This window comes from Procambarus clarkii, chromosome 23 (genome assembly GCF_040958095.1).
Source record: "Procambarus clarkii isolate CNS0578487 chromosome 23, FALCON_Pclarkii_2.0, whole genome shotgun sequence".
Lineage (NCBI taxonomy): Eukaryota > Metazoa > Arthropoda > Malacostraca > Decapoda > Cambaridae > Procambarus > Procambarus clarkii.
Window position 1 is genome coordinate 8,771,954 of NC_091172.1, and position 18,013 is coordinate 8,789,966.

Here is an 18,013-nt window from a genome sequence, read left to right on the forward strand (position 1 = left end):
TGAACGCAGTTCTGATGTTAGCCAGCCTCACATACGCCGCAAATGTTATTCTTTTGATGTGGGCTTCAGGATACAGGTTTGGTGTGATATCAAATCCTAGATCCTTCTCTCTGTCCGTTTCGTGAAGGACTTCATCTCCCATTCTGTATCCTGTGTCTGGCCTCCAGTTTCCACTGCCTAGTTTCATTACCTTACATTTACTCGGGTTGAACTTTAGTAGCCATTTGTTGGACCATTCATGCAGTCTTTCTAGGTCATTTTTTTAGTCTCATACTGTCTTCCTCCGTCTTAATCCTCCTCATAATTTTTGCATCATCAGCAAACAATGAGAGGAATGATTCTATACCATCTGGAAGATCATTTACATACATAACATACATAAGAAACAGTATGAGTCCAAGGACTGAACCCTGCGGGACCCCACTGGTGACGTCTCGCCAATCTGAGACCTCACCTCGCACAGTGACTCGCTGCATACTGTTACTTAGGTACTCCCTTATCCTATGGAGTACCTTCCCTTTCACTCCTGCCTGCATCTCCAGCTTTCGCACTAGTCTCTGGTGTGGCACTGTGTCAAAGGCTTTCTGGCAATCCAAAAATATGCAGTCTGCCCACCCCTCTCTTTCTTCTCTGATTCTTGTTGCCTGATCGATTCAATTAATCCTGTGAGGTATGACTTGCCATCCCTGAAACCATGTTGGTGTTTTGACACAAAGTTCCTTCGTGTGTGTGTGTGTGTGTGTGTGTGTGTGTGTGTGTGTGTGTACTCGCCTAGTTGTAATCACCTACTTGTGTTTGCGGGGGTTGAGCTCTGGCACTTTGGTCCCGCCTCTCAACCGTCAATCAACAGGTGTAGAGGTTCCTGAGCCTATTGGGCTCTATCATATCTACACTTGAAACTGTGTATGGAGTCAGCCTCCACCACATCACTTCCTAATGCATTCCATTTGTCAACCACTCTGACACTAAAAAAGTTCTTTTTAATATCTCCGTGGCTCATTTGGGTACTCAGTTTCCACCTGTGTCCCCTTGTGCGTGTGTCCCTTGTGTTAAATAGCCTGTCTTTATCTACCCTATCAATTCCCTTCAGAATCTTGAATGTGGTGATCATGTCCCCCCTAACTCTTCTGTCTTCCAGCGAAATGAGGTTTAATTCCCGTAGTCTCTCCTCGTAGCTCATACCTCTCAGCTCGGGTACTAGTCTGGTGTGTGTGTGTGTGTGTGTGTGTGTGTGCGCGCGCGCGTGTGTGTGCGTGCGCGCGTGCGGGGGTTGAGCTGCGGCTCTTTGGTCCCGCGTATCAATTGTCAACCAACTTGTATACTGAGTCCTGAAACTGGTGGACTAATTCCTGTGCGGGCGTATGTGCGTGTGCGTGCGAGTGGTTGTGCGTGTGCTTGTTCGTGCGAGTGCTTGTGCGCGCGTAGATTGTGTCTGCCGCTCAATAACATCGGGTAGTTAACAACTACATATCCTCCTGAGTTCCGAGACACCAGTTAATACCAATATTTAAGTTCTTGTTCGTCCAACAAATTGTTTGGTCTCGCACAAACCACTTAATAACCTTTGTTTATCGATTCTTAAAGCCGAGCAAACCAACACACTAACGTATGTGTCCCCCCACAGCCCAGTGGAGCCCGACCAACAACCAGCTGGAGATGGGCCGGCCCGCGGCCAAGGAGGTCGGCGAGCGGTTTGTTACCCAGAACAACAGCGTCGTCACGGGCCAGGTCGGCGCTCCTGTCATCCTCCACTGCAAGACCTCCAGCGCTACCGGGGGACTGGTGAGTGTCTTGGGGGGACTGGTGAGTGTCTTGGGGGGACTGGTGAGTGTCTTGGGGGGACTGGTGAGTGTCATGGGGGACTGGTGAGTGTCTTGGAGGAACTGGTGAGTGTCTTGGGGGACTGGTGAGTGTCTTGGGGGGACTGGTGAGTGTCTTGGGGGACTGGTGAGTGTCTTGGGGGGACTGGTGAGTGTCTTGGGGGACTGGTGAGTGTCTTGGGAGACTGGTGAGTGTCTTGGGGGGACTGGTGAGTGTCTTGGGGGGACTGGTGAGTGTCTTGGGGGGACTGGTGGGTGTCTTGGAGGAACTGGTGAGTGTCTGCAGGGATGGGGGGTGAGGAGGCACTAGAGAGAGTTAATATAAACATATAAAACAGTTCATGCAAATCTGCCCAAAAAGTACTAAAATATATATATATAAATATATAAATATACATTAAGTTTTTCTGGTAGTTACATATTTACATAACGTGTAATCAAGAAACAGTTGATATTATGTTATTTGTGATTCATATTTAAACACACACACACACACACGCACGCGTACAGGCACGCACGCACACACAGGCACGCACTCACGTACACACACACACACACACACGCACACACACACACACACACACACGCACACACACACACACACACACACACACACACACACACACACACACACACACACACACACACACACACACACATACACACACACGCACGCACGCACACAGCACACTAACGAGAGTGCGTGTGGTGTTGCAGGTGTCGTGGGTGAGGAAGAGGGACTACCAGCTGCTGACGGTGGGGCTCCACACTCACTCCAGCGACGACCGCTTCTCTATCAACTACGTCCACTGGGTGAGTCAACGAGGCCCTTTGTTGCTACACATTGTCACTCATGGTCACTCATCATGTTGCAACACCCACACTCATGGTCACTCATCATGTTGCAACACCCACACTCATGGTCACTCATCATGTTGCAACACCCACACTCATGGTCACTCATCATGGTGCAACACCCACACTCATGGTCACTCATCATGTTGCAACACCCACACTCATGGTCACTCATCATGTTGCAACACCCACACTCATGGTCACTCGTCATGTGGCAACACCCACACTCATGGTCACTCATCATGTTGCAACACCCACACTCATGGTCACTCATCATGGTGCAACACCCACACTCATGGTCACTCATCATGTTGCAACACCCACACTCATGGTCACTCATCATGTTGCAACACCCACACTCATGGTCACTCATCATGTTGCAACACCCACACTCATGGTCACTCATCATGTTGCAACACCCACACTCATGGTCACTCATCATGTTGCAACACCCACGCTCATGGTCACTCATCATGTGGCAACACCCACACTCATGGTCACTCATCATGTTGCAACACCCACACTCATGGTCACTCATCATGTTGCAACACCCACACTCATGGTCACTCATCATGTTGCAACACCCAGCCTTTCTGACCACCACAGAGTGAGCCTGAGGGGTGCAGGTCACACAGGATGGTCCACAGGGTGGTGGTGGTGGAGGCTGGTGCTGTACTCACCTAGTTGTGCTTGCGGGGGTTGAGCTCTGGCTCTTTGGTCCCGCCTCTCAACCGTCAATCAACAGGTGTACAGGTTCCTGAGCCTATTGGGCTCAATCATATCTACACTTGAAACTGTGTATGGAGTCAGCCTCCACCACATTGCTTCCTAATGCATTCCATTTGTCAACCACTCTGACACTAAAAAAGTTCTTTCTAATATCTCTGTGGCTCATTTGGGCACTCAGTTTCCACCTGTGTCCCCTAGTGCGTGTGCCCCTTGTGTTAAATAGCCTATCTTTATCAACCCTGTCGATTCCCTTGAGAATCTTGAATGTGGTGATCCTGTCCCCCCTAACTCTTCTGTCTTCCAACGAAGTGAGGTTCAATTCCCGTAGTCTCTCCTCGTAGCTCATACCTCTCAGCTCGGGTACTAGTCTGGTGGCAAATCTTTGAACCTTTTCCAGTTTAGTCTTATGCTTGACTAGATATGGACTCCATGCTGGAGCCGCATACTCCAGGATTGGTCTGACATATGTGGTATATAATGTTCTGAAAGATTCCTTACACAAGTTTCTAAAGGCCGTTCTTATGTTAGCCAACCTGGCATATGCTGCTGATATTATGATATATGCTGTGTAACACACCGGGTGAGAGAGATCGGTGTTACGTGCTGCAGCTGCTTCTGTTGTCTTCATTTGTGTGCTAGATGACAGCTGGCTTGACTCCGTGTTGCTTCAGGGGATGGCGGGGGTACTGGTTCTGTTTAGGTGCCTTAAAGTGTCCGAGCCAGTGTTTCTGTTTATCTCGGACAGTGTAATCAGACTCTGATTCTGTGAATCTTGATTATGCATTCCTCGAGTGACTGAATGATCCGTATCTTCACTTGGGACTTGTGCTCTATTTAATCTGATTTGTCGAGTCATTTAATGTATGCTGAGCTTTCCCTGTCTGTCTCAGGTGATGACAGGAGCAGTAATATCTACAAAGACCTCCTGTCAGTCTCTGGTGATGACATGTGTATCATCACGTCATATAAGGCAATGCACGTTTCGCACAATGACAGCAACATCCAGAAGTTGGACGGTCCAAACGTGCAGCGGACACTGTAGAAACCATATATCCCTGTGTGAGGCAGCTGCCATTAGCAACCTAGGTGCACACATGTCTAGCCTGTGCTTGAAACAACACCCTCCCTTCCCCCCGCCCTCCCAGCGTCCAATTACGCCACCTTGCGACCTCTTCCATATATCTGCAACCCTATTTCTGCACCCGTATTTATCCTGGTCTTTCCCAGATCTAAATCTAAGGCAGTTTTTTTATTAAACTCTTTCGTGTACTATTTTGTGCTAATATATTTTATTATTACTATGTCTCTTTTTATACCTTTTGGTTCAAGAGTATAGTTTAATGAGGTCATGAGGTAGTTTAGCTAAATTAATCAAGTTTCATTGGAGACGTCTGCAGCTGAGAGTAATTGTATCGTCAACAATCTTTGTTGCATTTTCTAAAGAATTCTATATAATGGTGACCAAAACTGGGCTGCAGTGCATAGATGTGTCAAACATGTGAAGAATAGAGGGGAATATTGTCGATGGTGGTGATGGTGGTGATGATGATGGAGACGGTGTAGATGGTGATGGTTGTTGATGGTGGTGTGATGATAATGGAAATGTTGATGAATGTGGGGATGGATATAGTGGGGATGGTGATAATAATAGATATGTCAGCTCCTGCAGTGAATTTCTCAGTCATCACTCCCTTAAGACAGTCACCACTCCATTAAGACAGTCACCACTCCCTTAAGACAGTCACCACTCCCCCTACACAGTCACCACTCTCCCTAGACAGTCACCACTCCCCCTACACAGTCACCACTCCCCCTACACAGTCACCACTCCCCCTACACAGTCACCACTCCCCCTACACAGTCACCACTCCCCCTACACAGTCACCACTCCCCCTACACAGTCACCACTCCCCCTACACAGTCACCACTCCCCCTACACAGTCACCACTCCCCCTACATAGTCACCACTCTCCCTACACAGTCACCACTCTCCCTACACAGTCACCACTCCCCCTACACAGTCACCACTCCCCCTACACAGTCACCACTCTCCCTACACAGTCACCACTCTCCCTACACAGTCACCACTCCCCCTACACAGTCACTACTCTCCCTACACAGTCACCACTCCCCCTACACAGTCACCACTCCCCCCTACACAGTCACCACTCTCCCTACACAGTCACCACTCTCCCTACACAGTCACCACTCCCCCTACACAGTCACCACTCCCCCTACACAGTCACCACTCCCCCTACACAGTCACCACTCCCCCTACACAGTCACCACTCCCCCCTACACAGTCACCACTCCCCCTACACAGTCACCACTCCCCCTACACAGTCACCACTCCCCCTACACAGTCACCACTCCCCCTACACAGTCACCACTCCCCCCTACACAGTCACCACTCCCCCTACACAGTCACCACTCCCCCCTACACAGTCACCACTCCCCCTACACAGTCACCACTCCCCCCTACACAGTCACCACTCCCCCTACACAGTCACCACTCCCCCCTACACAGTCACCACTCCCCCTACACAGTCACCACTCCCCCTACACAGTCACCACTCCCCCCTACACAGTCACCACTCCCCCTACACAGTCACCACTCCCCCCTACACAGTCACCACTCTCCCTACACAGTCACCACTCCCCCTACACAGTCACCACTCTCCCTACACAGTCACCACTCCCCCTACACAGTCACCACTCCCCCTACACAGTCACCACTCCCCCTACACAGTCACCACTCCCCCCTACACAGTCACCACTCCCCCTACACAGTCACCACTCCCCCCTACACAGTCACCACTCTCCCTACACAGTCACCACTCCCCCTACACAGTCACCACTCCCCCCTACACAGTCACCACTCCCCCTACACAGTCACCACTCCCCCCTACACAGTCACCACTCCCCCTACACAGTCACCACTCCCCCTACACAGTCACCACTCCCCCCTACACAGTCACCACTCCCCCTACACAGTCACCACTCCCCCCTACACAGTCACCACTCTCCCTACACAGTCACCACTCCCCCTACACAGTCACCACTCTCCCTACACAGTCACCACTCCCCCTACACAGTCACCACTCCCCCTACACAGTCACCACTCCCCCTACACAGTCACCACTCCCCCCTACACAGTCACCACTCCCCCTACACAGTCACCACTCCCCCCTACACAGTCACCACTCTCCCTACACAGTCACCACTCCCCCTACACAGTCACCACTCCCACTACACAGTCCTCAGGCCGAGCGCGGCCAGTCTACGGCCGACATTAATGACACATTAACCTTTTCAACTCATTATTTATTCAGAATTGGTATTTTGTCTGATTTAAAATAATTTATTATATTTTACAATTTTGTGTATAATTAGGCCTAGATTAGAATGGGTTATAAGGTTGTGTTGGCAATTGTTTACATTCGTAGTACGTGGGTGAAGCTTTTACACGGGTGCGATTCGAACAGAGGACGCCAGCGAAGCACTGTTCGAGAACTGTTCGAAAGGTTGTGAGTAGTGTGTAAATTATTCATCATTCATAAACGCAGAAGGGGGTTTAGCAGCCGGATTAACGAGCATTTGACCTTGTTTGGTTGATGAGGACGGCAATTAGTGACTGGACTGAACCTCTCTTGTGAATCTGTGTTTCGAACCTCTGTTACTGATCCTTTGGTCCAAACCCTTGGTACAAACCTCCGTTTGGAACCCCGGCATTGGTCTCATCACCGCTCCGTCCGTTACCTAGATTGTGTGCTTCGTTCCTCCTGCCATCGATTTCCTCTCCTCGTTATTAACTGCTCCGTTGCTCCTCTCCGTGTCCTCGCCTCTTACAAATGACTCTTCTGTTATTTTAGGACAAATTTTTCGAGCTGAGAGCGTTGTCGTGTTCATCTGCTCATAGGAAAAGATTCCGGGGTCTGTAATTTATGGGGCCATCTGTGTTGAGTGTTAGGTAGAAGGCCAACGGTGGGGAGAGAGAGATGGCAAGAGAAAGAGAAAAATGGGGAGAGAAAGAGAGAAAGAAAGATGGGGAGAGAGTGAGAAAGGTAGAGAGAAGGTGACCGCGTGTGTGTGTGGAGTGTGAGAAAGTGTGAGAAAGTGTGAGAATGTCTGTACTCACCCAGTTGTACTTACCTAATTGTGCTTGTGGGGGTTGAGATTCGGTGCTCTGGTCCCGCCTCTTAACTGTCAATAAACCGATGGACAGATTTCTGAGTCTATTGGGCTCTATCATATCTACATTTAAAACTGTGCATGGAGTCTGCCTCCACCACGTCACTGCCTAATGTGATTTCAAAGACCTGAAAGTTGTAGCATTAAACATAATGATAAATATCGTATGTGGAGACATTTATATATATATATATATATATATATATATATATATATATATATATATATATATATATATATATATGGAACTAATAGAACAAGAACCTGGCAATGTGATGTTATAGTGGTCAGAAAGCGCCTGGGATATTGACGTATCTGGTAGCTTTCTCAAAACCCAAATGCGAGTACACAATGTGTCAACTTTGTGAAACCATGCACTCTCTTGAACATTATATTGTAGAATGTTGACTGACTTTCGCCCTCCTGGGCTGAGGTATGCTGAACTCTGTAAATACTATATGAATATCAGAAAACATGATATATTGGACTTGTACCGAAGAGTGACTATATAATGCATCAGTTATATATTGTTTGTGATGTAACTATATAACCTGAGCTTGTAAAAGCCTCTTAATCACCTCCAGTGGTTAGGTGCTTAATAACACACTAGTTTATATTGCAGCTACCTTACCCTGTCAAAGTAGGAGAGAAATAAATGTATATATGTATGTATGTATGTATGTATGTATGTATGTATGTATGTATGTATGTATGTATGTATGTATGTATGTATGTATGTGTATATGTATGTATGTATGTGTATATGTATGTATGTGTGTATCTTCCCTCTTACTTATGGAAATAAATAAATATATATATATATATATATATATATATATATATATATATATATATATATATATATATATATATATATATATATATATATAGACTTTCACTTGCTACTGACTTTGCTTATCATTTACAACAGTACGTGAGAACCTTGTGGTTGTAGCCGTCTCTTCCTCCAGAGCCCCTAACACAGGTCTTCTCTTATGTATCTGTCTCTCATAAACCCTCCACCAGCCTCCCTACACTTACCAGCCTCACAGCCAGGTATTCATCTCCCGGCTCAAGAGTGCTGTGTGATGACCGTCCCCGCCTCACCCGGTCCCTCATCTCTCCTCATATATGAGGTGGGAACACTGCCTGGGGGGCGTAGAGAGTGTTCCCTGAGCACAAAAAGAAGTAATGATTCACTCACTGTCGAAAAATGTCCTTAATTAAAAGTTTCAAAAAAGTCCTTAAACTTGAGTCTTATGAGCTCTAGGAGGTTGGGAGGCGGGGCCGCCGGCGGAGTAACTGAGAGGCATAGAAGTCAAGTGGACAAAGTCAAGACACTCGTCGAGGAGTTGGAGGAAACAAATCCACCGAAGCCCAACCACAAGTGTGTCTCCTTGGTACCAATGGCATCTAAAACAGCACTGTGCAAAATCATTTGTAGTAATTTTCAATGTATCAACCTAGAGAGTAAAGCTGTCACACAGCACGAAACTGCAAATCTAAATCTTGTTCATAAGAAAAGTAAAAGGAATAACACATCAGTGTCACTGACATGTGCACCTTGCAGCCTTCTAGAATTTAAAGCGAGAACTAAGGAAGAAACTGCTGGAATATCTAGCAAGAAAGTTATATTTGTCCAAAACACACTATTGGGTTAAGCGACTTCAAGGCTTGTCTGATAAATATGTCTGAATCCTGCAATACGCAAAGAGCAGTCAAAGGTGAAGCATGGACGGACTCTTTCCTCTAACTGCCAGAATGTCTGAAGCTCTACATCGTAGGCCTCCGCCAGCATTGTCTCTGAAGCTCTACATCGTAGGCCTCCGCCAGCACTGTCTCTGAAGCTCTACATCGTAGACCTCCACCAGCACTGCCTCTGAAGCTCTACATCGTAGACCTCCACCAGCATTGTCTCTGAAGCTCTACATCGTAGACCTCCACCAGCATTGTCTCTGAAGCTCTACATCGTAGGCCTCCACCAGCATTCTCTCTGAGGCTCTACATCGTAGGCCTCCGCCAGCATTGTCTCTGACAATGGCGGCTGCCAAGTTTAATAACTCTCCACAGCACGCAGCTTGTCTGTGGTGTCTCACAACGCTAAGAACTCACACAGCTTCTGCAGCCAACGCTACAGAAGCCAACGTTTCTGTGCCAACGTTATTTTTAAGAGGACGGGTTGGTGCCACGTTATCGAACTCTTTGTCGAGCGAGCCTTAAGACCGGCCTCGCTAGTCATTACACCTCTCTCACTTCAACAATAATTGAGAATTATTCATGTGTTAACCTGCTGTATTGGGCTCCTTTACGGGGGGTGTTGTCGTGCCTTGGCTGAGGAACTGAAATCTCCCTCAACTAGTTTCCTCTCCTAACCTTTCCGAGTAACCCGGACGACTCAAACAGAAAACGGGACAGTACGTCATTTTCGTGAGTCGATTTCCTGGCTTCCATGTGCCTGGTGGTCACGGGGTAATGGCTTCCATGTGCCTGGTGGTCACGGGGTAATGGCTTCCATGTGCCTGGTGGTCACGGGGTAATGGCTTCCATGTGCCTGGTGGTCACGGGGTAATCACCAAGCAGTGACCTCACAGACGGTACTTGTGCTGACTGTCACTGTTAAGGACGTCAGACGTCATTCTCTCCTTTGGTTAAGTTTACCACATCAACCATCTACCAAAATGACGGCATGGTCTGCTCCCAGCACTATGCTCGGCTCCTCTCTGCTCAATTCAACCCATTACACACAAGGACCATTGTGCAATAATTCAGATCAGCACAACACTGGTTAATAACTCTCCACACCCGCCCTTAATAACTCTCCACACCCGCCCTTAATAACTCTCCACACCCATCCTTAATAACTCTCCACACCCGTCCTTAATAACTCTCCACACCCGCCCTTAATAACTCTTCACACCCGCCCTTAATAACTCTCCACACCCATCCTTAATAACTCTCCACACCCATCCTTAATAACTCTCCACACCCGTCCTTAATAACTCTCCACACCCGCCCTTAATAACTCTTCACACCCGCCCTTAATAACTCTCCACACCCATCCTTAATAACTCTCCACACCCATCCTTAATAACTCTCCACACCCGTCCTTAATAACTCTCCACACCCGCCCTTAATAACTCTCCACACCCGCCCTTAATAACTCTCCACACCTGTCCTCAGCAACACTCCGTCACACGCCTCCACCACTGGTCCTCACACTACTCCCTGAACACCTGTACCACTGTCAATATAACAGGAGTATGGCCCACCATGCCGCCTCGCTCAGCGCTGGTGCGTGCAGTGAAGGTACTGTTGTACACGCAGTCGTCAGTGACCCGCTACACCGCCTGTGTTCTGTGACCCTGACGTTACCCACTGAGACACAGACACACAAAGTGGAGCCTGTTGGTGTGTGAGGGAAGCGCTGGCATATTGTATAATATTTGATGTTCGTGAAATACGTCGCTACCCAGTTTAGGACGCTCCTGTACACGTTAGAGAGCCACACCAGAGTAGCGGGTGCAATGCTTAAGTGGGCGGAGAACTACTAAAGGAATATCAATCAAAAACATTCTTCACAACTTATAGAAATCACTGCAATGCGGAAGTTGTCGTAGACATAATATCGAGTCTGTCACACGGAGATGGCGAACAGCGGGTCGGGCTTCAGAAGCCATAACATAGTCGCAATTCCAGTGTGTAGCTGAATGTTCCAGTATACAGCACCATCGTGATATTCCTAACCACAGGAGCATGAACCAAACATGGAGACCGTAGAGAGGCTTACTACACGACCAGTCCCATAGTTAGTGGACTTAACCACCTGGTCACACTGAAGGAGCTAATGTTAGACTGGACGGGGAACAAAATATAACACGACGTCGTCCAGAGATTTAAATACTCAGAGGAATCGATGAAGTAGATATTGACCATGTTTAGGTTGAGCAGTGGTGCAAGACGTGAGCATCATGAACACTGCACACGCAGGTGAGCCACAGGGACGGGAGGAAACACCTTTATCTTCAAGCATGTGCAACAAACTAGAAGGGAAAATAGTGCTGGCTACCTCTACCTATAGCCTTAAGGGTAGCCTTAACGTCAGCCTTAACGGCAGCCTTAAGGTCAGCCTTAAGGTCAGCCTTAAGGGCAGCCTTAAGGTCAGCCTTAAGGTCAGCCTTAAGGGCAGCCTTAAGGTCAGCCTTAAGGTCAGCCTTAAGGTCAGCCTTAAGGGCAGCCTTAAGGGCAGCCTTAAGGTCAGCCTTAAGGGCAGCCTTAAGGTCAGCCTTAAGGGCAGCCTTAAGGTCAGCCTTAAGGTCAGCCTTAAGGTCAGCCTTAAGGGCAGCCTTAAGGTCAGCCTTAAGGTCAGCCTTAAGGTCAGCCTTAAGGGCAGCCTTAAGGTCAGCCTTAAGGTCAGCCTTAAGGGCAGCCTTAAGGGCAGCCTTAAGGGCAGCCTTAAGGTCAGCCTTAAGGGCAGCCTTAAGGTCAGCCTTAAGGGCAGCCTTAAGGTCAGCCTTAAGGTCAGCCTTAAGGTCAGCCTTAAGGTCAGCCTTAAGGGCAGCCTTAAGGGCAGCCTTAAGGTCAGCTATGACCAAAACAAAGGTGCCGAGAGTTAGTGCATTAAATAACCAGCAGCTGGAGACACGGGCCATGGAACACAGGAGTCAAGGGGGAGTTACTATTTGGGCGATGAGAATTTAGCTAATAATACCAAGAGGTCACAAATGTGTTAAATAGAAATGAGGTAAAGCCCAGTGAAGTATTAGCAGTCCTCAACAGCGGACCCAACACAACAACCACCTTATCAGAAATGTTCCACAATTCTCTTCCAAACACCCACCTTGTTCCCTGGACTGATGACACGACTGGCTGACAGCAACCTCACACACACACATATACACACACACACACACACACACACACACACACACACACACACACACACACACACACACACACACACACACACACACACACACACACACACCTCCCCTACACACACACACACCCACAACGACCCACATCAACAACTCCCACCAAAAATTGTCCAGCCCCCTTAAGGGAAAATTGGTCAATATAGTTGTAATGAATACGAAAAAGGGATGGATACCAGAGCGACAGCCGCCAGCAACACGGGCAGGAATTAGGCGAATCATGTGAAGGATTATCCATTTTACAATATATATTTTTCTAGCAGTTAGTTGGAAAAGTAGTAATAATATACTATTATTTTGTTAATTTTGATCAATGTTGTTATTCTATGATTATCTTCCAGACGTTGTTTTCTTTGATGAGTTTGGTGTTGTTGGGGCTCAGGAGACTACCTGAGTGGCCTGCTGGAGCAGACTCTGGCTCACATGTTGGTGGTAGCCTTGTTACCTCTTGTGTCCTCGTGTGTGTGTGTGTGTCCTCGTGTGTGTGTGTGTGTGTCCTCGTGTGTGTGTGTGTGTCCTCGTGTGTGTGTGTGTCCTCGTGTGTGTGTGTGTGTGTGTGTCCTCGTGTGGGTGTGTGTGTGTGTGTGTCCTCATGTGTGTATGTGTCCTCATGTGTGTGTATGTGTCCTCGTGTGTGTGTGTGTGTGTATGTGTGTGTGTGTACTTACCGAGTTGTGCTTGCGGGGGTTGAGCTCTGTCTCTTTGGTCCCGCCTCTCAACAGTCAATCAACTAATGTACAGGTTTCTGAGCCTATTGGGCTCTATCATATCTACATTTGAAACTGTGTATGGAGTCAGCCTCCACCACATCACTGCCTAATGCATTCCATCCGTTAACTACTCTGACACTGAAAAAGTTCTTTCTAATGTCTCTGTGGCTCATGTGGGTACTCAGTTTCCACCTGTGTCCCCTTGTTCGCGTACCTCCAGTGTTGAATAGTTTATCCTTGTTTACCAGGTCGATTCCCCTGAGGATTTTGTAGGTGGTTATCATGTCTTCCCTTACTTGTCTTTCCCTCGTCTTCTCTTCCAGTGTCGTAAGGTGCATTTCCCGCAGCCTTTCCTCGTAACTAATACCTCTTAGTTTTGGGATTAGTCTAGTGACATACCTTTAAACTTTTTCCAGCTTCGTCTTGTGCTTGACAAGGTACGGGCTCCATGCTGGGGCCGCATACTCTAGGATTGGTCTTACATATGTGGTGTACAAGATTCTGAATGATTCCTTACACAGGTTCCTGAACGCTGTTCTGATGTTAGCCAGCCTCGCATATGCCGCAGACGTTATTCTTTTTATGTGGGCTTCAGGAGACAGGTTTGGTGTGATATCAACTCCTATATCTTTCTCTCTGTCCGTTTCATTAAATACTTCATCTCCTATTCTGTATCCTGTGTCTGGCCTCCTGTTTCCACTGCCTAGTTTCATTACTTTGCATTTGCTTGGGTTGAACTTCAGCAGCCATTTGTTGGACCATTCACTCAGTCTGTCTAGGTCATCTTCTAGCCTCTTACTATCATCCTCTGTTTCAATCCTTCTCATAATTTTTGCATCATCAGCGAACATTGAGAGAAACGAGTCTATACCCTCTGGGAGATCATTTACATATATCAGAAACAGTATAGGTCCAAGGACTCACCCCTGCGGGACTCCACTTGTAACGTCTCGCCAATCTGAGACCTCACCCCCTCACACTGACTCGTTGTCTCCTGTTGCTTAGGTACTTCTTTATCCAATGGAGTACCTTCCCTTTCACTCCAGCCTGCATCTCCAGCTTTTTCACTAGCCTCTTGTGTGGTTCAAAGGCTTTCTGGCAATCCAAAAATATGCAGTCTACCCACCCTTCTCGTTCTTGCCTGATTTTTGTTGCCTGGTCGTAGAATTCAAGTAACCCTGTGAGACAGGACCTGCCATCCCTGAACCCATGTTGATGCTGTGTTACAAAGTTCTTTCGCTCCAGATGTTCCACTCACTTTTTTCGCACAATCTTCTCCATCAGCTTGCATGGTATGCAGGTTAGGGACACTGGCCTGTAGTTCAGTGCCTCCTGTCTATCCCCTTTCTTGTATATCGGGATTACGTTAGCTGCTTTCCAAATTTCTGGCAGTTGCCCTTTTGCCAGTGATTTGTTATACACTATGGAGAGTGGCAGGCACAGTTCTTCTGCTCCTTCCTTTAGTATCCAAGGGGAGATATCATCTTAACATCTGGGCCTATAGCCTTTGTCACATCCAATTCTAGTAAACACTTCCTTACTTCCCCGCTGGTAATCTCAAACTCTTCCAGTGGTTCCTGGTTAACTATTCCCTCTCTTATCTCTGGAATTTCTCCTTGCTCTAAGGTGAAGACCTCCTGGAATTTCTTATTCAGTTCCTCACACACTTCCTTATCGTTTATAATGAATCCTTCCGCCCCTATCCTTAATTTCATAACCTGTTCCTTTACTGTTGTTTTTCTCCTGATGTGGCTATGCAGCAATTTAGGCTGAGTCTTTGCCTTGCTTGCGATGTCATTTTCGTATTGTCTTTCTGCCTCTCTTCTCATCCTGACGTATTCATTCCTGGCACTCTGGTATCTTTCTCTGCTCTCAAGTGTCCTGTTATTCCTATAGTTTCTCCATGCCCTTTTACTTTGCTGCTTAGCTAGCCGACATCTCTGATTAAACCATGGTTTTCTCATCTTCATTTCACTGTTTTCCTTTTGGATTGGGACAAACTTGTTTGCTGCGTCCTTGCACTTCTGCGTGATGTAGTCCATCATATCTTGGGCCGTCTTTCCCCTGAGCTCTGTTTTCCATGCTATATCTGTTAGGAATTTTCTTATCCCCTCATAGTTTCCCTTTTGTTATGCCAACCTTTTGTTGTCAGTATCCCTCCTTGAGTTCAATAACCCTTCTTCAATCAGGTACTCAAACACCAGTACACTGTGGTCGCTCATTCCTACTGAGGCCTCAAAACCTATTTCTTTTATGTCGGAGTCGTTCAGAGTGAAGACCAGGTCGAGTCTCGCTGGTTCGTCATTTCCTCTCATCCTTGTGAGTTCTCTGACATGCTGTGTTAAAAAGTTTCTAGTCACCACCTCCAATAGTTTGACTCTCCACGTATCCTTGCCTCCATGCGGTTCCTTGTTCTCCCAGTCAATCCTTCCGTGATTGAATTCGCCCATGATGAGCAGGTGGTGTGTATGTGTGTGTGTGTGTGTGTGTGTGTGTGTGTGTGTGTGTGTGTGTGGGTGTGTGTATGTGTGTGTGTGTGTGTGTGTGTGTGTGTGTGTGTGTGTGTGTGTGTGTGTGTGTGTGTGTGTGTGTGTGTGTGTGTGTGTGTGTGTGTGTGTGTGTGTGTGTGTGTGTGTGTGTGTGTTTACTAGTTGTGTTTTTGCCGGGGTTGAGCTTTGCTCTTTCGGCCCGCCTCTCAACTGTCAATCAACTGTTTACTAACTACTTTTTTTTTTTTTTCACACCACACACACACACACCCCAGGAAGCAGCCCGTGACAGCTGACTAACTCCCAGGTACCTATTTACTGCTAGGTAACAGGGGCATTCAGGGTGAAAGAAAATTTGCCCATTTGTTTCTGCCTCGTGCGGGAATCGAACCCGCGCCATAGAATTACGAATCCTGCGCGCTATCCACCAGGCTACGAGGTCCCGTATGTGTGTGTGAGTGTGTGTGTGTGCGTGCGTGCGTGCGTGCGTGCGCGCGTGCGTCATCACATAAGCTAATGAAAGAATCTCTCTCTGTAGGTAAATGCACAAAACATTTCATCAGGGGCTGTATAAATGCTCCCATAAGCCTTTACTATTGAAATATTCACTCGACTAAATAAACAACACAAACATCCAAACAACAGTTTGTGAAATATTATGCAAAAACAGAGCAGGTTGTCACTGCTGGACTTCATCCCGTTGATTAATTAACAGTCACCGTTTTCATATCGACGGACATGAAACTCTCCCGTTTTATTTTAACAGGAAAACTATATTTTGCTAAGGGAGGTGCAACGTTCAGACAAATGATATCGTGTTGAAAAACAGTGCAATCTGTAGGTTTACCTGTAGTTGGTATCGAGAGTTCTTCTATTCCTCAAGGCCGACCTGGGAGGGTGTGTGATGATAGTGTGATTACCTCGATAGCGTGATTACCTTGATAGCGTGATCACGATAGCGTGATCACCTCGGCTGATTGTTAACATCAGCCCCCCCACGCCAAACTATTCTTAACAAGCCAGGGCGAAGATTCAAACAAGCATTTACACATCTACTTACAAACCTCTGCATCTTTCCTCAATCTTCGGTTGCTATCTTGACATTTATTAAACAGTTTATCAACTCGGAAGAACTAGAAGGCTGTTTACAACAACATCAACATTGTATTGTGGAATTTCGATACTCGTAAACCGTTTACAGATGTAAACAAAGCCAATAAATCTAGAGAAACAGTGTACAATTTGGTAAGTAGTTGCTTTAAAGTGCTACTTTAAGAGCTAAAGTGGTTTGAATATTAGGATCATTGTCTAGAAATCCCTTAAGTGAGTGGGTCTCAGAATCCAACATGTCCTTTTTCTGGCTAATGCGGCGTTTGTTTCCTTCTTGTCCCTAATCGTTGGGGGGTCTATCGCCCTTATTATTCCCTGATTCTTAAATGTGATTTTCAATTCAATAAGGTCTTATGGCACCTTAAATCTTGTATCCCTTTTTACATTCTATATATATTTTGTTTTCAATCTCCGAGTTTCTTGAATTTATCCCTTTTTAAGGGGTAAGGTACGGACAGTGTCGCGGGGTAAGATAAGGACAGTGCCACGGAATAAGACAAGGACAGTGCCACGGATTCAAACAAGGACATTGCCACGGGATAAGGACAGTGCCACGGAATAAGATAAGGACAATGCAACGGAATAAGATAAGGACAGTGCCACGGAATAAGATACGGACAGTGCCACGGAATAAGACAAGGACAGTGCCACGGAATAAAACAAGGACAGTGCCACGGAATAAAACAAGGACAGTGCCACGGGATAAGACAAGGACAGTGCCACGGGATAAGACAAGGACAGTGCCACGGGATAAGACAAGGACAGTGCCACGGGATAAGACAAGGACAGTGCCACGGGATAAGACAAGGACAGTGCCACGGGATAAGACAAGGACAGTGCCACGGGGTAAAAAGCTTTAGCGTGTTCAAACTCAACTTTGTCTTCTCAAGTGTTTTCAACCCGTTTCGTCCATTACAAAATTAGTTGTCCATCGCCCCATATTTCCTGTATTTCACTTCACGTTAAGGCTCATCACAACATGGCCGCTGAGTCCAACATCTGCATTCTATAATACGTCTTCGAATTTGTTATGGTACTTGAGTAATAACGGAAGACAGTATTTTTCAGCTTTAAATTCATGTTGAAATGTATTGAGTAGCATTTTTTTTATATAAAAGTAGAGATTTGACTTCTGTTAAGGCTTGAATAATTTGTGATCTTAGTGAGAGAGATTCATT

General features: G+C 46.8%; 1 protein-coding gene across 2 annotated transcripts in view; it reads left to right on the forward strand.

Annotated features, from left to right (window-relative positions):
• LOC123764043 (basement membrane-specific heparan sulfate proteoglycan core protein) overlaps positions 1-18,013 on the forward strand; it is a 211,305-nt gene that overhangs the window by 157,519 nt on the left and 35,773 nt on the right. For both annotated transcript variants that reach the window (XM_069329857.1, XM_069329858.1), the window contains exons 3-4: positions 1,625-1,782; positions 2,538-2,633. In XM_069329857.1, coding sequence (XP_069185958.1) covers positions 1,625-1,782; positions 2,538-2,633 — 254 coding nt within the window. The remainder of the gene's footprint in view (positions 1-1,624; positions 1,783-2,537; positions 2,634-18,013) is intronic.